Source organism: Beta vulgaris, chromosome 4, assembly GCF_026745355.1.
Source record: "Beta vulgaris subsp. vulgaris cultivar EL10 chromosome 4, EL10.2, whole genome shotgun sequence".
NCBI lineage: Eukaryota > Viridiplantae > Streptophyta > Magnoliopsida > Caryophyllales > Amaranthaceae > Beta > Beta vulgaris.
Window position 1 is genome coordinate 21,651,558 of NC_079205.1, and position 24,209 is coordinate 21,675,766.

At 36.4% G+C, this 24,209-nt stretch overlaps 1 protein-coding gene across 2 annotated transcripts; it reads left to right on the forward strand.

Moving 5' to 3' along the window:
- The first annotated feature begins 208 nt into the window (after positions 1-208).
- On the forward strand, positions 209-19,279 carry LOC104907351 (polyadenylate-binding protein-interacting protein 9). Of its 2 annotated transcripts, none has more exons than XM_010696269.4 (10): positions 209-862; positions 1,802-1,912; positions 2,013-2,057; positions 16,796-16,868; positions 16,959-17,071; positions 17,165-17,224; positions 17,352-17,399; positions 17,491-17,559; positions 18,814-18,875; positions 18,963-19,279. In XM_010696269.4, exons 1-10 carry the CDS (start codon positions 578-580, stop codon positions 19,015-19,017), a joined length of 921 nt encoding a protein of 306 aa, XP_010694571.2. In that variant the 5' UTR covers positions 209-577; the 3' UTR covers positions 19,018-19,279. The 2 variants fall into 2 exon arrangements, with proteins under 2 accessions (XP_010694571.2, XP_010694570.2); XM_010696268.4 differs by having other exon boundaries at positions 215-862; positions 16,793-16,868.
- The last annotated feature ends 4,930 nt before the right edge of the window (positions 19,280-24,209 follow it).

The following is a 24,209-nucleotide window of genomic DNA, read 5'->3' on the forward strand; positions in this document are numbered from 1 at the left end:
TCTCTCACACACACACACACACACACACACTCATCAGTCATCACCTGATTCACTCTTTCATAACTCTCTACTCCATCAACTGACACAGAGAACAATAAAAGAGAAAGAAAGAGGCCAAATCCTAAGCCACCTGTTTCTCCCCTTTCACAAACAGCCCCACCAAACAACACCCAAAAAAAATAATTTAACCCCCCATTAAAATTTCCACATATTTGTTTTCCTCCAAAAACAAAAACCCTAGAATCTTTTCTACACTCCCCTCCTTTTTGGGTCTTACTTTTTTTTTTTTTTTAATTTTTCCATTTTTTTTCCCATCAAACTTAAAATTCCTTTTCTGATTTCCATATCTGATCATCATCATCATCTTCTACCTCTCCCCTAAAATGGGTTTTCTCTTGTAAAATTCCTTTTTTCTGTTGCAAAAATAAAATAAGAGAAGAAAAAAAGGAATCCACCCTCTTTTCTCTTTCTCCCTCTAACATAATCTTACATAAATTTTGTTTCTTTTTTTATATTGTAATTTCTTGTAATTTCTTCCACCTTTTTACCCATACAATTTTTTTCGTTTACAATTTTCATGGCTGCTGTTGCACAAAATGTTGTGAATTCTGATGATCAGTTCAATAAGAATTGTAACTCACCTACCCAGAACTCAGAAACTGACACTAAAAGTTGTGATTCAAACACCGAATTTCAGAAGAATATAAATGAGTTAGCCGACATTTTATCTAAGTTGAATCCTTGGGCTAAAGAGTTTGTACCCTCTTCTTATCGTCTCAAAAATGATGATCAGTCGGTTCACAACAATTTTTCCCCACTTAATAAAATTTCCAGCAATGATAATTTTCCTAATAATCGGAGGGTATTCATAATTTCTCTTTCTTCACCTTTATTTTTTTTTTTTTTTTACTTTTACTGCTGATGTTGTTTCTGCATTTTGATTGTTTTTGTTTACTTTTTTGATTTTAGTTCTTCAGTGGAACTGGGTGATGGGGTTATATTTGATTCGGGTTTTTTGTGTTTTTCATTATTAATTTTGTCTTTTATGTAAATTTATTGCTTTATTTTTGTTGAGTGAATGAAATTCTGGTGGTTTGGAATTGAAATGAGCATCACTTAATGAGTCAGTGAGATTTTATTATATGTGTGTATGTGGATGATTTACTGCAAATTTGCTTAGCTTTTTCTAGCTTTGTTGTTGGGGGGTTTTGAGTGATATAGTTCTTTTGATCATGGGTAGCTTCTAAGGACTCACCTGCATTTTTTTGTGTCGGAGGGTTGTGGAAATGATGTCTTAGTAACTTAATGTTTTATGTTGAGCAAGTGTGGGCTTTTTTGTGTTTTTAGTTCTTTACTCTCATGCCATATATGTTCGCGCATACTGTATGGGTTTATGTGTGAAGTGTCGAATTGTCAAGTTGATCATTTGAACATGAGCTTACTTTGTGGATAATATGTTAAGTTGTCGGAAATGGAAATATGTCTAAGAAGTATTAATATGAGATTGAATCTAAACTTCAGTTAATTGAATACTTAAGTTCTTTGGAGCTTGGTATTAAAAAAGGTGATAGTGATTTACTTTAGGTGTTATCTTTGCGTCATTCTCAGGTACAATACAATTAAGTGATCCATGTTCCGTAGAGCACCAAATATCTGGTTATTCCTAGGCTCTATATGTTGGTTAATTATTGATTATCATGTAGGATATTGAGGTTCAATCATTTTGGCACCAAGTAGATTTGTTTCTTGACATTCATTTTTATATCGTTTCTCTTAGTTTTATGCGATCAATTTGTTGCAGAGGAGGAATAGCTTTAACCAAGGGAGGAGACGGATGAATGGAAGAGCTTTTCGTGCACAGCGAGAAGAAAGCATTAGGCGCACAGTATATGTCTCTGACATTGACCAGCATGTAAGTCAGTTTATTGTCTCTTTGGATATTCTAAATCCTGTTTTCTTGAGAATTCAAAGAATTTGTGGTGATAGACCTCTTTTTGCTCATCTCCAATCAGGTCACTGAAGAGCGATTAGCTGCTTTGTTTAGTAGTTGTGGACAGGTAACTTTAATGCCCGCGTAGTGTTTCTATACCTCTTGTGTCTTTGCTGAATGCTGACTACATTTCCGCTTCTAATGCTTTCAATGAATACTCAAAAGTTGGTGCTCAGTTTGTATGTACTTACTTATTTACCTGTATTTTTTTTTATTTGAATTTAACTTATTTGTTTTACTTTAGTGTGTATCAAAATCAAGCATTCACATGTTATGGTGATGCTTTTGTATGGTACACTTTATTAATGTTATCCTCTCATGGTCACGTAACCAATGCATAATACTCCTAAATATCACTTAAGTACGGTGTCTCTGATTATTAATCTACTACCTTTTGCCTAGAAATGAGGTTGCCTGAGCTCATTCATCATAGCCAGTTTTGTGTTAGGATCCATAGTTCAAATTGTTGATTACCATTGATCCATTTTGACATTGGAAATTTGGAACTGAGAGCAAAGTCTTTAAAATTATAATACATCATATCACAAGTTGTTAGAAAATCGAATATGTCTAAGAAGTATTAAGATGAGAACTTTGTTTTAGTAAATTAAATACTTAACCTCTTTGGAGTTTGGTATTTATAAAGGTGATTGAACTCTTCAGATCGATAGTTTGGAGACCTTACTAAACTTGTAAGAAGAAATATTGGTTACGGGACAATAAATCCCTTATACTTCTGTGAAAATCTGATCAACGCTACTCATATGACTATGGGTAGATTAAACAAAAAGATTCGTGGTTCTTTTTTTTTTTTTTTTTTCTTACAAATCTTATAGTAGTTTTAGATTAATTATTAGACCTGGCATTTTACAGTGAGGTCAAGTGAAACCTGATCTTGCATCATTAAGCAAATGATTTATGGTTTTCCTTAATGATTTGATGGTAGTGAACTAGTGATTTATTATATTAGTTCTAGCATTCTGTATTCCAAGACAATAAACAATCCCTAGTCCCAGGTTCATTATGTGTCTTGGAGTTCTCTTTATTCGAAGCAACCTAGAGTTATGAGCCATTAAGGATATCCTGAATTTGATTTGGTCTGTGCATGTAGCTGCTGTAATTCTAAATAGTGTTACAACAAAAGTATGTTACATGTGTGAAAAATTCTTAAGAACTCAAAGCATTTGGGTATATGTTAATTTGGTGAAACTTTATATCTATGTGGTGATTTTCTGTTTATGATGAGAAAGGAGCTATGACTTACAAGGGATGAAATGATCTAGCTAGGATCTTTCTTTCTTATTTCTCCCTTTGGGAGCGTGTTCTTTACATATCTTTTCTTACCTAAACGGTCTTTCTGTGTTTACAAGAGGGAGGGGATCTATTTCTTCAGCAAAGCTGGCTCTTATTTTTTGTACGCATCATAAAAAATACAAGAAGATCAAGGGTGAAAGTCTCCAATGTGGTCTTTTTTAACCCAAAAAAGTCTTATATTCTATCATGGATGTTAACTTCGTCCTCTTTCTTGCTCTGGCAGACCTGTTCTTTGCAAAGCTAAGTGTATAATTTTGAAAGATATTTCCTATCACTAACATATGGATCAGAACAACATCATTGTTCTTGCTCTGGCAGATTTGCTTCTGTTCAAAATCTAAAGGATCTCATTGGCTATCTACACATTGGAGTACAACATAAATTGGTTAACACTCCTCAAAAACTTAACGCACTTTTTGGGATTTAGAATAAGTTTTTTTATATTTAAAATGAGTGATTTCTTACCATGTAGAAAGCAAAACTGAAATCAGTTTTTCGTCACTCTTGAGTCTTGACAAGCAAGTTACATTATTGGTGTGATGATGACGAATTGGGTCTGGAGAGTAGAAAGTCATGTGTATAACAATGTTGCCAGATTTAGCTCTTTATCTGCACATTATCATAGTTAAAGAAAACATAGAAAAGATTCAGCTCAATCACTAGTAAGGGACTTAGATTAATGGACTAGTGAGGAAAAATAGTTTGAGTAGAATGTAAGTTAATGCTGATGACCTCAATACGTTTTGTTGGCTCTTGGTTCTATTTATCCGAACTTGGAACTTTTTTAGTGGCGGCCATGGCCATGTGTCTTTTGGCGGTAACTTTGGCATGCCTGAAATGGTGAATGATGGTTTTGGTCTGAGCAACTTTAGTGGGGGTGACGTCTATTATCATATCTAAATTTTGTGTTTTCATACTTTTTTTTTCCCCTTTTCTCTTCTGGTCAGATTCTCCTTTTTACCATCTTATGATATAAAGAAAAGATCTATAATGGATTCAATTAGCTATAAGTCAATAGAATAACAGGGATCACTGATCATGATCTGTTGTGCACAGCAATCTAGGTAATCCCCTTGAGCATCTTTACTTGTGAGTTTTTTTTTTTCTCCTTTGAGGGATTTTTATAAATTCAGAAAGGGAGTTTATCTTGACTATGAAAGTAAATGAAATAAAGTAATTCACTATTTGATACCTTTTTATTACTTTGATGAGTTTGACATGCTAATAGGCCTTGGAAGTTAAACCTAAAATGGAAATCGAATAAAAGTGCTATAGATAAAGACTTTTGTTTCGTTCATCTCGCAAAAAACTGTCAATTATCGACTTTGTCAGATTCATCAAGAAGACAGCCATCTTGAATAATTTCATCTCTGTTAAGATGCTCAACCAGAACTTCTTGTCTAAGAATTGAAGTTAGAGCTTAGACGAGAAGGAAACATCAGCCAGAGAGAATCAAGGAATGCTTTAGTGAAGGCCACGGTAAATTAGTATTCAAGTTATAAATAGAGGATCGTGAGGGTAAATACAGGAATATATGGTCCAAGATAATTTTTTTCTGAAATCATTAACCCTGTACGACGCTGTGGGAGCTGGGGGGAGCTTGCTAAACTGTTGGATATTCCTTTTCTGATTCCTAGAGTGCAGCTGGCAGATTCGTTGGGATACTTTTCCTTTCTCCCCTTTTCGCAAACACCTTCTGTAAAAGCATAATGAAAACGTTTTCCTCGCTCTACATTGTTTAGGAAGGTTATGGTTCGAAGTTTGTTTGGCATGCTAGTTTGGAGAAACTCAATACTTGTGATGACTATCAGTTGGGAGACCTCTTAAGGCTCCTTCTCCTCTTTGCAGGAATAGGGTTGCATGAGTTCGTTCATTATTGAATCAGTTTTGGGTTAGGATCCATTGTTAAATTGTGGATTACCATTGGTCCATCTTGACATCGGAATTAAGAGTGTAGTCTCCAGACTTTTAGTATCAAATGGAAATGGAAATATGTCTAAGAAGTATTAAGACGAGAACGTATTTGTTTTTAGTTAATTGAATACTTAACCTCATTTGAGTTCAGTGTTAATAAGGTTGAGCGAAGTCTTTGAAATTACAGTTCAGGAACCATCTTACTAATTTTGTAAGAAGAATAGTCTTTGTGGGTAATAATTTCCTTATATATTTGAGCTATTAAGGATGTTTTGGATTGGACTTATACTGTGCATGTATGTGCACTCGTTCTAGATAGTTTTCAGCAATGGTAGGCTACATGTGTGAAAATTTATGAACAACTCAATGCACTTATGTTATCTTTAATTTGGTGAAAGAGTAGTTTTTTATAGATTAAGGACTAAGGTTATAAAATACACTATGAGTTATTACCATGTAGATAGCAAAGCTGAAATCAGCAAGCCATTCACATGGATTTTGAAGTTATGATGATGATTAGGGTTTGAAGAGTAAAAGGTCTTTTCTGTAACTTTGTTGTCAAATCAGGCTCTCCATATCATCACATGAGAAAAAGATGTAGTAAAGCTTCATTTTACTTGCTACTAACTGACTTAGATTTATTCACTAGTTAGGAAAAGTAGTTTGAGTAGATTACAAGTTAATGCTGATGACCTCAATTAATTTAGTTCTCGTGCTTCTATTTATCCGAACAAATTTTCTTAGTGTTAGCCACTACTATGTGTCTCTTAGTGGTAACTTTGGCATGTGTGAAAAGGTGGCTTATGGATTTGTATGGTAGTGTGAAAATTTTGTTTTACTTTTTGTTTTCAGGATACACTCTCCTTTTCATCTCATATTAATAAAGGAAAGATCTTTAATGAAATAATTATTGAACCTAAATGGAGTTTCTCAGCTGTAAGTTGATGAAATGATTGGGAGCACTATCCTGATTTGTTGTGCACATAATCTAGTTATGCCCCTTGAGAATGCCTTTACTTTTGACATCTCTTCCATTGATTTTTGTGAATTACAAGTTCGGAGTAAATCTTCACTATTTAATAAAATGAAACAAAGGAATCCGTAATTTGAATATTAAGGGAATTTAGTAGTTGTGACTTGGAAATTATTTTTGTAACTGTTAATATCTACTTAGCATGTTGTAGATGAAAGATGCTCTTCCTGATTTTGTTTTTTATTCTGAGAAAAGAAAAGAAAAGAAAATAGGTCATTTGTCAAAAACAACCTTGCTTAATATTTCCTCCTGTTTTTATTACCAACAGTGAGATACTTCCTCCCTTTCATATTACTTGAAAGGTTTCTTTAGGCACGCTTGCCAATGCATAACTTTAATCCTTAAAATCTATAATTCCTTATAAGTAAATATTTTAAAAAGTTAATATTTTGAAGTTATATGTCGAGATGAATCTAACAAAATTTCTTATGGCTATATTGGCCTTGCGTTGAATTTGCAAAAAAGGTCAAACGAGAGTGGTTGAATAGTCTAAAAGAGGAGAGAAGACAGGAGAGAGATAGAGAAAGATAAAAAAAGAGCCCCCATGTGCTAGGAGAAAGAAAGAGATAACGTATTGCCAAAGATTTCAATGTTTCAAGTAATAAGCAAATTCCTAAAATGGGAAGGGTTGCAAATAATAAAAATTAGAGGAAGTATGTAATGTACAAATAACTACTTTTTTCCCCTTTTCTTATAAATATGCTTATATAAACTACCTTATCAATTCAAAATCTTATTTGCTTACACTTAACACATAATGATGACTGCATGTTTAGAACTTGGAAGGAGGTAGAAGAAAGATATGATTTTAAAAGTCCTAATTCGTGGGTTTTCCTTTGTTTGTTCGACCTTAACCTTTAGAGGGTCCATATCTTTCTTCCCCGACCCTAGTGTCTTTTTTCTTGAGAAGTTTATTGTTTGCTATTTCTTTTCCACCCACTTTGTTAATTTTTAATTGTGTTTGTAAACGTGTGACCCCTTATGTTTGTATCTCCTTTCTTTTGCTAACCTTTTGAAAAAGATTTGAGCACTTGATTACTTTTACGACCAATGGCCTCTTCTTAAGGACCTTTTCTATTTGTCTTGAAATTACCTCCTCCTCCTTGTACTCCTATATCTTTTTTTCAGGGTGATTAATGGTGATAATTTCTCTTGCAATTTTCATTTTAGGAGGGAACCTCATGATAGGGAATTGGGGCTTAAGGGAGCTTGCTAAATTGTTGAATATCCTTTTCCTGATTTCTAGGATAGGATTATAGGAGAGTGTTAGTTGATTTATTGGGGTCTTTTTCCTTTCACTCCTTTTGCAAACACCTGAAAATGTATAATCATGAACTTTTTGGTCTTTTGTCTTTTATTTGAAGGCTATGATTATGAAGTTTCTATGGGATGCTAGTTTGAGGAAACTCAATACTTGTGATAATCTACTCAGAGCTTTTAAGGCTCTTTTCTCCTCACGTGTGCTCCTTATGTCTTTTCCAGGAGTTAAGGATGAAAGAGGGTACTCAACTTTTCCCAAAATTGCGGTTTACTCACCCTAGTTGTAGAAGTTGCAGTTTTGGTACTCAAAACCTAAATAATAGTAAAAAAGTATTTGTGCATAAAGTCTTCATTTCTCTTTCTAAAAAATATTAGGGTTTTTTCACCTGGTATCCCTGTTGTTTTTTAAAATTCATGGGGTACTCCTGTTTTTTTAAAAATGCACTAGGTACCCTTACTATTTCCACAAAATGCATGCAATGTCCTTAATGACTACCGATGTCAAGTTTCCGTTAGTCATTAACCCTAATTAACCCCTCTAATCCTAACTCCAAAACCCTAAACCTAACCTCTAATTCCTAACACCTAACCCCCCTAAACCCTAACCCTAATTACCCAACCACCCCTTCCTCCACCCCCTGCAGCCCACCCTCCTCTCCACCCCCGTTGCCACCCCCTTCCCGCACCCGCCGCAACCCCTCCCGCCACCTCTCGTAAGCCCACCAACCCCCGTAGCCCCTCCCCGCACCTCCCGTAGCCCACCAACCCCCGTAGCCACCACATCACCACATCTCGCTGTTTCCTCCTCACCCTCAGTTGCTCTCCTCTTCGTGAACCACCACATCACCACCTGTTGCTTGTTGGCGCTGCAACACAGTAGCCCATTCGCGTGAGAATGTGTTTGTTTTGGAAGAAGAGAGGGTGGGGGAATTCAACGAGGGTGGGGGTGAATTCAACGGGATTCGACGAGGTTGGGGAGAATTCAATGGGATTTGACGGGGGTGGGGGGACTTTGATGGAAATCGACGGGGGTGGGGAGTTAGACCAGAAATCGATAGGGTGGGGAAGGGGGCTGCGCGAGGTAGGGGAAGGGGGCTGCGCGGGGTAGAGGAAGGGGGCCTGCGGGGGGTAAGGGAGGAAGGCTGTAGGGGGTGGTGGGAGGGTGGGGGAAGGGTGGTGGAGTGGTGGTTAAGGTTAGGGTTAGAGTTTAGGGTTAAGGTTAAGGTAGGTGTTAGGATTAAGGTTTAAAATAGAAAATTAGGGTTAATGACTAACGAAAAACTTAGACACCGTTAGTCATTAAGGGCATTTCATGCATTTTGTGGAAATAATAAGGGTACGTGGTGCATTTTTTTAAAATTAGGGATACCTCATGAATTTTGATAAAGTACAGGGGTACCGGGTGAAAAAATCGAAAATACTATGTCTTCCTTTCTCCTTCCCCCCACTAGACCAACCAATCGAAAATACTATGTCTTCCTTTCTCCTTCCCCCCACTAGACCAACCAGCCCACCATCTACACAAACTACCACCCACACAGACCACCACCTTCACCGCCGACCACCACACCAACCACCACCTTCCCCACCATCCACCACACCCACCACCACCTTCACCACCTTCACCACCAACAACCACGCAACCACCACTTTCACCACCGTCAACCACCTACCACCACCTTCATCACCAATCACCCGCATTCACCACTGCATGTTAACCGACCACCGCACCAACCACCACCAATCACCACCAACCAAATAAAAAAACCACCCAGAAAATTCAAACCAAACTCCAAAATCAGAGCTAAGAACCAATCGAAAACATCAGAATTCGAGCATCCCAACCCAAAACCCAACATCAGATCTAAGAAAAGCAAAAAAAAAAACGAACATCCCAACCCCCACAACCACCAAAACGAATTAAATTCCCCAAAATCGAACCCAAAACCCAGAAAAATCAAACTCCAACCCCGAAAATCATCTTATACAACAAATAATCTTCAACGACAAACAAGAAAATCGAAACTAACCCACATCGAGCAAACCAGAAATTCCAGCAGGCCAAAAGGAGTCGGTTTCATCGAGATGAGAGGGCTTGATTAAGGGAGAAGATGGCGGCGAGAGTAGTCGATCCCGCGACAGAGGAGAGAGAGGTGGAATAGATGGAGGAAGAGGAATTCATGACGGCGTTGACTGCGGCGAATCTCTTTCTTTGTTGTCTGAATTAATAGCTTAAAGGGTTGAGGTTACATACTTTTCTCCGTCTGAATTCATGTTTAATTGAAGAGAGGAGAGAGAAAATTTACAAAAGAAAATTCAGGGTGGTTGTTAAAGAAACAAGATCCTAAAAAAATAATGACACGATGTGGAGTGGTGGATGGAAGGTGGTGAATCTGGTTTTGAGAAGAGGAGAGAGAAATATTGTAATTCTTGTTTAAGTGCCAAATCAGCCTTTTTTTTATTGATTTTATTCAAAGTTAACAAAAAAGTTAACAGAGTTGTACTTTGAGTGAGAAAAGTGCAACTTTTACAACTTTGATGAGTAAACTGTAATTTTTTGCAAAGTTTAGTACCTTCTTTTATGCTTAATTCGTCTTTTCCAGTGAGGAGACGGGGAATAAGTTTTTGCATTGTCCTATAGTCAGTTACTTATGGTAGAGGTTAGTTGGTATGTTGGGATTCATTGGATTGCTGCATCTACTCTTCTAGCACTTATGAATATTCATTACATGATGTTTGGTAGGCGGGTGGGCACAAAATTATGTGGGATATTTCATGATTCTTTTTTGGCTATACTGTTGAGCAATTTGGTTGGACAACAATGAGTGGCTCTTGGGTGATTAGGTGTCTTCGTTGAATTCTTTATGGGAGCGAATGTTGTTTTTGGCTTTTTTTTGGGCATTGTCATGGGGTTTTCTCGAAACGTGTCCCTTTTTGATATTTTGTGAGATTGGAGTACATTTTTTATTTTGCTGGATAAAAAATATGAAACTACTTTTTTTTTTTTTACAAAGCAGAATCAATACTACAAGTCAATAGATCTAATGAATGAAAACTGGGGAAAAAGAAAAATAAAGCTGTTTGAAGATTTTCTGTAAGAAAATATTTAAAAATACTTTATAACTCTATATATAAATCATCTGTATCCTTGTGTTCGCTTTTAGAATTGGGGCTTTAGTTTATTGGGTTGTGTGTCTTGAAATTAAAATTATCTACATGAATCTCTTTGAATCCATACATGAGTGCTTAGTTTTAAAAGGCGTAAGGTGCACCTAGGCGCAAGACGCTAAGCGCACCGAGGTGCAAGGTGAAGGCGCACGCCTCCTGTGGGTGAGGCGCACCTTTGATGCCAAAATGATTAGAAATAAACATAGAAGCATTATAATACTTGAAACAACATAGATATTATATTAAAGACCCATATAAGGATATAAGAAAGCATAAATCATCGCTTAAGTACGACAACAAGTCAAAGCACTAAATAGAAAGAAAAGCAAACAAAGTTTTCAAGATAGTGGGGATAGAACAACTAGAAATCTAAATCATCATCATCAACATCATCAACATCATCATCCCCTCATCTTCTTCATAGTCTCCATCTCCTCCAAAGTCATCTTCATCATCATCATCATCATCCCCTCATCTTCTTCAGTCTCCATCTCCTCCAAAGTCATCCTCATCGTCGTCATCATCCAACACCGTGACTTTATGAGCATCTCTAGGAGTGGAGTTTATTAGGTCTAGATGAGGATCCCAGACCTTCCTTTGCTAGCCTTGATGCTCTAGTGACGTAACTAGGTCATGAGCTCCCGAAGCTCTAGCAACTATACGCCATGTCTAAGTCACCACCCTCATACACAAAGTCATTATCTTCATCAGAAGAGTTGTTCTCCATTCTTCCAAGGAGCCATTCCTTGCTATCATCAATCTCCTCTAAGAGAATTGGATCCACAATGTCTCTCCTATCATATCGGAGTTGCAAAGCACGATTAGATTTCAGAAACACCATGTCATTCAATTGACCTTGTGCCAATCTGTTTCGCTTCTTAGTATGAAGCTAAAGTAAAAGCTCATTAGTATGCTATTAAACTTTAGGGTATTAAAGCGAAAACCATACAAATAAAGATATTTGCAAGTTGAAAAACACCCTAATTTCTCTCACAACCAGTAGCACTACAAGTGAGGCTAAGAACCTTTATAACAAATTTCTTAAGGTTTGTTGCAGAAGATCCAAAGATAGACCACCACTCCGCTATTAGATTTAAATGTATTCATTAATATTTAAGATATCAAAAATGTTGAAAATTAAGATTTACTTATGTTAAATATATATTTACTAGGTGCTTTTGTCTTTCTTTGCCTAATGACCGGTTGCATTCTTGTATATATCCAACTCTCCAATGATCTTGTCTTGTTACTACATACAGAGTCAACCTTGTATTGCAACCAAACAACCCATTCATAACTTCTTCACAACTGACCTCATCGAGATTCTCACAAAAGAACTCCGAATTGAGGAAATAACCGGCCGCATGCAAAGGTCTTATCAATAGCTTCCTTAGTTCTATCCATAGCTTAATAAATGTAACTCATAGGTGGTTTTCTTTCTGCATCAACCATCCTGATAACCTTGACAAGAGGGCCCATCAACTTAAGAGCATAAACAACATGTCTCCAAAAAGTGTCTTGCAAAACAAATGATGCAACATTTTTTTCTCTCGCTTCCTTTGGCCATTTGGAATCATTCCACTCTTGAGAAGTAACCATCTTGATCAAGTTGTATCTTTGCTTATGAAATTGTGCTAGAGTTATGAAAGATGTTGCGAATCTTGTAATTGTCGGCCTATGCAAATTTCGACCATTTGTGAACCTCCTCATCATGTTCACAAGTGTGATATAGCTTTAAATATAGCCACTCATGAACATGCACCTTTTTAGTGCGATCTTGACCTTTGAAATTTTTCCAATATCAAGATCAAGACAATGCGCCGTACATGTAGTTCAATAAAGATGTGGTCTTGTAGTCTCAAGCATCTTCCTACAAATTTTATCAAATATCCATGGATTTATTAGATAATGATTTATAAATATTTGAAAGACTAAAGTTAAAGTAAACAAAATAAAGCTATGTTGCACGGACTTTTCATTTCACCTCAAGTATCCGTGTCGGATCCTCGATACTCGGACATGGGTGGGACACTTGGACTCTTTGTTTTGGGCTAAAAAATAGAAAAAATTCCAAAAAATAGCCGAGTCGGACATTAGGCTACGTACTTGTGTCGGACATGGGTACCCAAGTCTGAGCTAACATAGAAATAAAGGGATATTTCTTTCTTACCCGCCTTCACATAGTTAGAAGCATTGTCCGTCACCACATGAATCACATTTTTCTCCCAACTTCTTCAACAATTTCATCAAGCATTTTAAACAACAAGTTGTCATCTTTCACAATTTCGGGAACATCCATGGATTTTATGAACATGGATCCTTTTGGAGAGTTCACAAGAAAGTTCACAATATCCTTATGGGCAATCGAATAACACCATCCATCGGATAAAATGGAGCAACCTTTTATTGCCCACTCTTTCTTATGCTCCTTTTTTCTTTTCCACTTCTTCAACTTCCTTCGTAAGAAGTGGAACCCGTAGTTCATGCATAGAAGGTAGCTCGAAATCTGGACCATATTATCCAAAGGATTGCATCATTGTACCAAAACTCTCATAAGTGGTCGCATGAAAAGGAATTCCCGCATCATAAAACCATTTAGCAATATCCCTACAAGCTTTGTCCCTCACTTTATTGTTACAAACCCCTAAGATGCCTTTCCTCTCTTTTATACCTTTAAAAATGTCTTGGGGAGTAGAAGTGACATATGTCTCTAAATGACTCATTTCTCTTGGCCTTTTAACATTTGATGATGTGCCACTTTTTTACCTCGAGCTACCTTTGGTGTTCAAAATTTCACAATCCACCTCTTCCTCCTCCTCATCAACATCGTAACAAGGAATGTTTGGCAACATTTGTGCATCAATCTTAGCTTGTGCCTTTTGAATCATAAATGATTTCACTTCCTCCCTCACATGTTCGGGACAAATAGGACACTTAATCATTTTCCTAAAACCTCCTATCAAATGTTGTTGCAAACGATAAACCCCTCCTTTGGTTACCTTTTCACAAAAACTACAAGTCCAATTGTTCTTATTATTAGGATTCGGTTTTCCATATTTCCTAGCCAGATCCTTAGTGTCTGATGATCTCGTAGAAGCTGAACCCGACTCCATCAAAGATTCTCAATGAACAACCAACAATCTACAATTCAAATGATATTTCAAAACTAAATTATATAGGATGAAAATGAAAATGAGTAAATTGAGTAAATTCCTACTTAGTCACTACTTACTAATTAAAACTAATTTGCTGCTTCCTATGCCAAAACTAATTTACTACTGCCTCATAAAAGTAAAAACAGAACATTGAAGATAGAAAGAACAAAGAAGAAGAGAAAAGGTGAGAGAAGAAATCAGAAGAAAAAATAGAAATAAGGGAAAAAGAAGAAAAAAAAGAGAAGCCGACAAAAGAAATACAGGAGACGAAAAAGAGAAGGAAAAAGATTGTACTTACCGGCGAAGGGGCTACGACGACCGACGATGAGGAGCAGCTGCTGTGGAATTCGAGTTCTTCTCTCACCTTCTTTTTCCAGTTCGAGTTCTAGGGTTTTTGTCAAAGTGTCAACTGATTCTAAGGTATAACGTTCGAAAAACCAAAAAAAGAAAAGAAAAAAGAAGGCACGTGAGGTCACGCGCTCCTAGGTGCAGAAAGCGGACTCCTGCTGCGCGTCTCGCCTTTAAAAGGCACCCGCCTTATGGTGCCTTATGTCGCCTCTTGTACTTCGCCTTGTGTAAGGTGCGGTTTGCGATTTTTTGTGCACCTTGGGCCGCCTGGGACCTAGGCGCCGTAAGGCGTGCTTTTTAAAACTAAGCATGAGTGAGATTCTTGTGTCTAAGTTGGCGCATCATAATGATTGATCGGCAGTCATGGTAGGGAGTCATACAACTCACAAAGCAAGATTTTAATAACAAATCATGTGTGCTGCTGAAAGTTATAGAAATTTCACTTTATTCCTTCGAAATGACTCCAATAATCTATGTACCATTGGTATGTAGTGTCAGGGCAATGATATGTTTTTGACGTGAAGTGTACCGAAAACTATTTGTCTTCATGGCAATCTATGTTACCTGGACTTGGCTAGGAGTGTCGGATATGGGTACGGATCCGAGTGTTGGGTACGTCGCATATGATAAGAAAATCAGATCATGGAGATGCTGGTGAAAGATCATTTTTGTGCAGTTTAGATGGTATGTGTATGTGTTTTATCTATTTTTTTTGTTAACTCTATGCATTCCCTGTCTTAACATATCTCATCTCCCTTTCTCAATGATTTAATACTCTAGTCTACAAGCTTGCCATCTTTTGTTTCTTGTTCCTTCTCTCTTTTTGAGCTTCTAAAAAATTTATTCAAGGCTTTTGCAGCCTCTACACCTCATATATTAATGACTAATTCTTTTCATACTTGATCTTTTCTTTTTGGTGTTTATCGTCTGGCTGTATTATAGAGTTGAACTTCCAACAATATATTCTCCTTTTTCTATTTGAGTGGAGATGGATCTGATGTATCGAAGATGCTACTTACTGTTGATAGTAAACAAAAAGTAAAAGCTTCGATCAATCACCTATTACTTTGCAGTGAAAGGAAAAATATAACATACTGAGTTAGTGATATGACTTCCTCGTATATTTTTCTTTACAGACGTAACAATGGAAAATTTGTTATGGACTCATATTTGATATTTATTATTTTGTGAAACTACCATTTATGATGGCTTTGGTGCTAAAACCATATCATTTGTCAGATAATCGTAAAAAGAAAGCCAACTTCCAACGATGACTCTCTTGTGCTGAGTGTGGTCTTATTTATGTGATTTTGTTATGGAAGTAATATATGTGTGGCTTATCTGGTTACAGGCATTTGTTTGTGATGAGAGATATGAGTTTGAATTTTTTCAATCGGATTAAACTCTATGTTCTCAGTACTCTCTACTTTTCAATTTATGACATGCTGATTCATAATTTAAAACAAGCGGTGGAAGTTTAGGAACATTTATGTTCTTTTCCTTTCTTTTTAAATTCACAAAAGAACAGAGAATATTAGGGTTATTTGTTTTGAGCACGTGTAGATTTAGACCTATCAAGGTATTTGAGAGATAGGTGAAAATCATTCTCGACCCAGGGTTCTTTTGATTCCTAGCTTTGTTTAGTAAGTGTAGCATGTGAACATCTTATGTGTGATATCTATCCTGAAGGGTGTGCGAAACCATAGCAGCTGTGTTTATTAACTTTTTTCCCTTCAACTTCTTTCAAGTCTCCCAAACACAATGTAAGGATGTAGAAGTTTTTCTGTATTAATATTTATGTGTGGCATCTTACTTCCTTTGTCCATAATATAGTGCTTCTTATTTTCCACGGGAATTAAGGAAAATGGAAGGAGTAGTAGGATTTCCCAAAGAATTATTTAGGGAAGTGCTTTTTTGGTACTTGTCTTGTAACTACTCCATCCCATGATATAGTGGTTTTTTCTCTCTCTTGAGGTCAAACTTTGAAATTTTCGACTAAATATTCTTATTATTATATACAAAAAGACATACTTATGACGGATCTTGTTAGGTTTGTCTCAATATGTACTTTTGTAATATCAACTTTTATATTTTTTATTATTACGGAATTAAAGATATTGAAGGTCAAAGGTATATATTGGAGACCGTGCAAAAAAGAGACAAGCACTATGTTATGGGACAGGGGGAGTAGTTCCTTGTATTTTTTTCCTTTAAAAAAATTCAAAATGCAATAAATGTTTTTTGGAATGTTGTAAACAATAAATAGGAGCACAAAATTTAAAAGAAATGTAGCGTTATTTTGTAAAGTTTGTGTAGGAAGTAAGGATAGTTTAGTCAAAATAAATCGATAAAAAAGGAAATAGGCACAACATTTAGGACACTAAAAAAGGAATCTGAGCACTATATTATGGGACGGAGAATACGGGTTTTCTGCAATTCCCGTGGACTAGTGAATTATGTAGCCGAACTGCTTATTTATGCTTTGCTAATAGGATCAATGGTGTGATTTATGAAGTTAATGTAGTTGATGCAAATGGTGTATGTGATTTATTGGCTTGCATGGATAGTCAAATCTTTATGATTATTTGGCATTTTTTTTCTGATACTTAGCAGGTTGTTGACTGCCGAATTTGTGGCGACCCTCATTCGGTTCTTCGTTTTGCTTTTGTAGAGTTTGCTGATGAGCGTAAGTCCTCAACTTGACCATCCTGGGAAAGTCCATTTTTTTTCTCTTTACTTGCACTTGTGCTCATATTGTTTAAATTTTTTTGAGCAGAGGGTGCTAGAGCTGCTTTAAGCCTAGGTGGGACAATGTTGGGATACTATCCAGTCAGGGTCTTGCCTTCCAAAACTGCAATACTCCCTGTGAATCCTACGTTTCTTCCCAGGGTATGGGTGCATGTTTTTGTAGTTCTGCATAAGCTGTTTTACCCTCATTGTCTACAGTAATGGACTATACATTCTAAATTTTATGATTAACAGTCTGAAGATGAGAGAGAGATGTGTGCAAGAACTGTCTACTGTACAAATATTGATAAAAAGGTATACCGGATGCGAATCATTGACCTTTTTTTTTTACTGCTTGCTTTGGTGAAGAAGTTGTCTTTGTATCGATTAGTGATACTCGTAGGTTGTACTGCTTGACATTTCTTTATTTACACTGTTGCAGGTTTCTCAGTTGGATGTTAAGACTTTCTTTGAGACTGCTTGTGGTGAGGTGTGTGTCTGAGTAGATACAGGCTCAGAGTATTCCCATAAAATGAACAGCCTCTACATATGTACTTACTAATATGGTTCTTTTTTCACAGGTTTCTCGTCTGAGGCTTTTGGGGGACAATGTGCATTCAACTCGTATTGCTTTTGTTGAATTCACAATGGTAAGTTCCGTTTTCCTGCAAAACCTGCAATGAGGAGGAAACTTTCATGCTTCATAAGTTCCATTTTCCTGCAAAATCTGCAATGAGGAGGAAACTTCATGCTTCATTTACTTGCTATTTATCTGTTAACATAGTTTGATTGGATTTCACCCTTTTTACAATGAACTGATGTACTGTTTTTGTTTCGCAAGCAGCTGAGCACTAAATAATATCTGTGCCATGCATGGTTTTACAAATTAATACTTTAATTAGTCAAAAAAGGCATTAACTAGGGCTAATGTAACTAAACTTTACTTTTGAATTCTGTAATCTATTAAGATATTTGATTAAAACAAAAAGACTTTGGTGAGTTTAGGGAGTAAAAACTTGCATTGGCGACACCTACTTTAGATTAATGCCAAGGCTTTCAGTTAATAGGTGATATGAACTTTAATTGCTGGTAGCCTTATATAGACGATGAAGCCAATGTAGTGAACTCTAATAGGGTGAGCATCATTCTGTGTTGGTACTTGATGAAGTTTTATGCAAGCCCTTCACAAAGTGTGAAGTAAGAAAAGTGTAAGGAGGGGGAGTGCTAACGTCTTTAATCTTAAACATTTGTATTAGCTAATTACCCTAGATTAACTTCTACCGCCCTCCTGCGAAATGGACTAAATGTTCACTGAGTGCTTGGAAATGCTTGAAGATGATATTTTGTCCTTCAAATATTAAAAAGTATCTGATAAAGAGACAGAAGGTCGGTATCGATCTTTATATCTATAATGCCCTAATGAGAAAAGTAACTAATTCGACCAAATGGTGCCTATTTTAGTCAGTGCAGTGCATTTTATGTGAGACAAACTGGCACAAGTGTTGTTTTGCATGTATATAAGTTGCCTTGGAGATTCCTATTGTGATAGCATTGTGTTGAGTATCATTCTGTGTAAATTATTTTTATTGACAAACTGTGATGATTCATTACCTTGATTGAATTAGAAATTTGATGTGCATTGCTTAAGTATGTGGATGGCAATCATGGCATATAAAGGAATGCTGAAAAAGGGGTTGCAGCCTTTCTTTGGGAGGGGAAGGGGATGTCTCATGTTCTAATTGATTAGTGAAAAAAATCACTTGTTTAACATATCTAACCCACATTTTTTTTCTTGGTAATCTGACCAATAGTCATAAGAAAATGGAGGAAGAATAATTTATAGCTTTCTACCTTATTTTTACGTTTTGCTTTTGTTATACACCCTTGTGTTTTTTCTGATGCAGGCGGAAAGTGCTATCATGGCTTTGAACTGTAGTGGGATGATTTTAGGAACTCAGCCCATCAGGTATTGTTTTGTTCAGAAAGTAATGCCAGAACGAAAGTTTGTTGTGTTTTGGCAAATGCAAATGAATGTGTGTTGTGATATCTGTAGGGTAAGTCCTTCAAAGACACCAGTGAGGCCACGACTTCCTCGGCCAGGAAATTGAGTTACCCAAATCCATGTTTTGTGGATCGAGGCAAAGTGTTGTTAATGCAATCCGGAAAAGACCACCTTGTTGAAGGGATGGTGAACAACTTTAAATTCCCTTTGATGTCTCTTGTTCCGCTGACAATAGTCAGCCTGTCATGTGGTTCAAACGTATAGGACCGTGCACTGCTTCAATTGAAGTTTTTTTACAGGACAATACTGTCCTTAATATTCTATTGCTCAACCTAGTTATCTATGGTTCGTCCCTAAATTTTGTTGAATGGGTAGTTTCTTCACCACTCTAACCAAGTTAGGAATAGGGAGAGAAAATTGTGAGGCTTTGGTGTAAAGTTGTAAACTTATAATGGGGGATGGCAACGAGTCTTAAATTCAGGTATGGCGGGGGGATTACGTACAAGGGCTATGACCACTAACCTTTGTGGGTGTAAGTGAATTGCGAGAAGTTCAGAGTCCAATCCATTTCAATCTAAACTTGTCGGATTGAATTGGGCTGAATTTTTTTAAGATTGGACTTGGATTCAAAATTTCGAGTCTAAATATTGTCGGACTGGATTGGACTCACCCCTTTAGAGTCCAATAAGTCCAATGCAAATAAAAAAAAATAATTTAAGAATACAATATATAATATATTTAGCCTAAAAAATACGACTCAAAAAATATTTTCTTACATTTTTCTTTTGCAATTTTGGACATTTTGACATCCTTGCTTTGAATATTTTGCTTGGGTCAATACTTGCACTTACCCTTAGAACGTCAAAAATGAGATGTAAAAACTGAAAAGGCAAAAAATACTTTACAGACTGGATGTAGTGAGTCAACTTTTCAAATTTCAATGTTTTGATCATGAAAAAAGATTGTGAATCCAAATTGGCATAAAAAATAATATATTATTTAATAATCAGACTAGATTGGATTTAGACCTAAGGATTTTTTTGGACTAGACTGGACTTAAAAAAAGTTTGGATTAAATTTGCATTCAATTTCTCGAGTTCAAAAAACTTTGAACTGGATTTGGCAAAGTCCAATCATGTCCAATCCGCTTACACCTTTACTAACCTTTATTTTCTTTCAAGATTGTCCATTTTTTAAATATCCTTTGGGCAATAGGAGTAATTCAATAGGTTAGTTTTTGAGTTGCCTTTTTTTTTTTTTTTAAAAAAAGGGTTCAAACTACCATATTTTAAAATATTTCTAATAATGCAACTTTTTGACTATTTTTAAAAAATGTAACATTTATTCTTCCTATCTCATTTGAAAGATTGATGCAAACCTTTGTTCATGATTTTCCTTTCGTGGAGTATGTAAATAGAAGTAAATGTTTCTCGCAACATTGATGTGCAATATCCATAAAAATATCTTTCTTTCCTCTCATTACCCTTGAAATTCGAAATCAAGAGTTAAGCAAGTAATTTAATTATGGGGAAGAAATATTCAACTAGTTCTGTTCAAAAGGTATGAAAGGTTCGAAATAGACAATTCCTCTACTTCGTCCTTCTCTGATCACTAGAAAAACTACAATTGCTAGTGGTTTTGATTCTCAACTGCTCTCTCATGCATTCCCAAATATGTACAGTTCACCTCAATTCCTCTTCTTAGGATCAAACCCCTCTCCCATGACCACAAACAACCACCACCACTCAAAATCTCCACCACAAACAACTACCATCACCACCGAAAACCTTTATAATCTCATCCTCCTCCTGAACTCAAGAAAGTCTCCACCTCCACAAAGAAAAACTACGATATCCTTGCCGATTTAATTCCACCTTCTACCACCGCCAAAGACACCCATTCAACTTCCTCTTCAACCTAAAGTAAAGGAAAATGATATATAGCTGAGGGGGAACTTCCCAAGAGCTTCTTGGCAAGAGATTGCAATGCTTAATTGGATCACATGGATATAGATGTTCCCTTCAATGGGAAACAGATGGAACATGATGCTTTCAATGATGATGATGAATAAGTCATCACACATGAGAAGAAATTAGTTCTCCTGAAGCCTTTGTTTAATTGAGTTCTGCCCGAAGGATGACTAGATATGGAGTCACCTATTGTAAACACATAATCATCTCTCTTTATTTTAGTATCCAATGATGATACATACTATCGTGCTATTCGGTCCGATCCGAAGGAGATCAATCTAAAGAACTAAAATCCAAAATCATTTTAAAGCCCCAAGGACTTAAGATAAAAGTTTCAAGCCCAGTTTTTAAAAGCCACATAATTATCCTTGACGATTAATTAGTTTTTCAATTATATACCTCTGTGTTTTTCAAAATTCTAAGTTGTACCCCTTAATTTTTTTTTCTTCTATAGAATACCCTTCGTATTTTTACATTTTCCACCTAGTGCCCCTTCATTGAATGTACCTAACGTAAATGGTTACATCCTGTTTCTCTTTAAAGCATTCAACATTCTTTCTCTCAAATTCTTCTTGCTATAGATCTTCTCCTCCATTAATTATAATGTCAAGCTCTAACTCTTGTCTCTCAAATGGTGTATGCAATTTGGAATTCGTCTACCCTATGTGTAATTGTGTTCTGCAAAAGTTTCATGTCAAAGGAATAGGTTAAACTTACAAAACAATCTCTACTTTTATTATGGCCGAAAATCATGAATATATAGATTACAAGACTCCTAAACTCATTAGAACAATGCATTACAACCAGAACCCCAATAATGTCGTTTATGTTCTTCCATTAGGTCAAGCAATAGAGGACAACATATCCTTACTTACAATCTCAACAATAGTGAATTAAACTGAGGTACAGGGCAACAGTCTTAACCTACGGGGATACCGACTGAGGATGGAGCGTATGAGAAACTATTTGACTCCAATGAAATAGCAAAGCAAATACCTATTTGCAAAAGTAAATTTGGCATTTTGGCTTGAACAATATTATTGGAATAAGATACAGGGCAAGCTGATGATGGAGCATAATAACATATGGAACCTACCTGATTCTGATGGAAAAGAGGGATAGGTGAGCTGGAATCAGCGAGGGTCTCTTTAACCTTTCATAATCAGTGACTATACTATACAGTTGCAGGCTAAAGAATTCTATAGTTTGTTAGATATTTATGTCCTGTCTTGCTAGATACTTCCAAGTCTAAAATATGTTGTTCATACAAAGTGGCTGTAAGGACATATTTCATAATATCATTTTTATTGTAGCAGTTATCATAGGCATCAATATCATCCTTACTAAAATAATATTACTTATATTATGACTTGAAAGTTTCTTATTTTCCAAGTGAGTTTTAGCTTATAAATAGGACCTAATTGGTATGTTTCTAACAATTGTGTGCTTAATCATGCGAAGCAGTTAAGTTTTTGGTAGTTCCACATTTTCTCAGTTTCATAATACAAGGGAGTCAAGGATGGTATATTGATATACATGCAGCTAGAGGATGCAATCTGATCAAATAACCATGGAACTTAACTTGAACATATTAAGAAAAAATGGCGAAAGGCACTGTGTTGATGATGTGAGTATATCAAATAAGTGTGTTGTCAATTTTACTCCCTGATATGGTAATAGTAATAATTATATGGAATTCTAGTTTTGTTAGGATTCTATGTAATTTAGGGTTTTTAATTTCTGTTTATTTTAATTAAGTATGTAAATGATAAAGGAATCCTATTATATTTAGGAGTCTAATTCCTTATCAGAGTCAAAGTAGGAGTTTTAATTTTCCTAATTAGATTCTATTTAGGCGTGTGAAGTAGTTAATTAAAGATAGGATGATTATTTATCTTGATCCTTAAGATAAAGATAAATAAGTTTATTTGTTTTACTAATTCAATTAGGATTAGGAAATCTTGTATTATAAATACATGGTTCGGCCATCAATAATAAGAAGTTAGAGTTGTTGAGTTAATTTGAGTTTCAGGAGAGAATCCAAAATCCTTGTGTTTACAAGTGAATCGAAACCCCCAGTTGAACTGTGAGTCGAAATACGCCTGAGTTCTCCATATCTTGTTACGAATTTAACAAAACTACAAAAAAATACAACCTTTATTTGTTCAATCCACTAAACTACTTAAAAGAGCCTAAACTTAGTGAATTTTCATTAAGATTCACATCAATTTGGTGTGGCTGCTGACCAAAACCCCGACGTATTGATCCGATTCTGCTACCAGTTCGGTAAAACTGTTCGTATGCACTCGTTACAAGTCGGAATTTAGATTTTCTTGGTTCCTTGGAAAGCTGACAAAGAGATCTATCTCGTGTTAAAATTTGAGCATATTTGGATCAGTAACGAAGTCGCAGCAATCGAATACATCTGCGTCAACTTTCTGTCGCCCAGATTGACACGACTGTCTTGCGACGGCGCGTGACAGAGCGTCCCTAATCGGAATTTGATGATTTTTGGCTCGTTGGACTCGTAACATCTTGAAGTTTGTTGTGTCAAAATTTCATACTGTTCTAACATGTATTGAGTTCTGTGCAGCGTTAAACGTCCAGCCGTGCTGCTGCCCTTCGATCGCCTACTCTTGTGCACCATGCCCGATAATCAAAAGGCTATGTTCGCTGCCATTCAGGCTATGAACGACAAGGTCGACGCACTCATGGCTCATATGACTGCTCTAACCACGAGTTTCTCCTCCTTGGAACGTCCTATAAGGATTCGATGTTTGAAGTGCCAAGGATTTGGTCATGAAGAATATCAATGTCCCAATGAAGAATACGTGACAAAGGAAGAATATATCTTGTTCGTCAAGCAAGTGATTGCCGATGAGAAGGTACATTCGGCTGCTATAGTTCCTATCATTCCTTCGTCCGAGCCCATCCAGCAGGAACCTTTGACGTGTCCCACTGCCCATGCTACATCCATGGACATTCACCATGATATGCCGATGGTTTCTTTGGTTTGCCCCACGCCCAACGTTATGATAGTTGCTGGCCCATGTCCGCCTATTGCTGCTCCATGTTCGTCCAAGCCTTCTAAGCCTTGTTGGGTCTCACCGTATGGAACTACTTGTCGTTATTTTGGTTGTCATGTGGTTGGTCTTTGTCGCACATATCCAACAGTGTCGTCGCTTCTACTGCTGTTTGCCAGTCATGCTCTCATTTTGATGGATCACGGATTTCGCGCATGGATGATCCCTTGGCTACGACAAAAACTTGGGTCAAGTTTTTTTCTAGAGGGGGAGTTTGATATGGTAATAGTAATAATTATATGGAA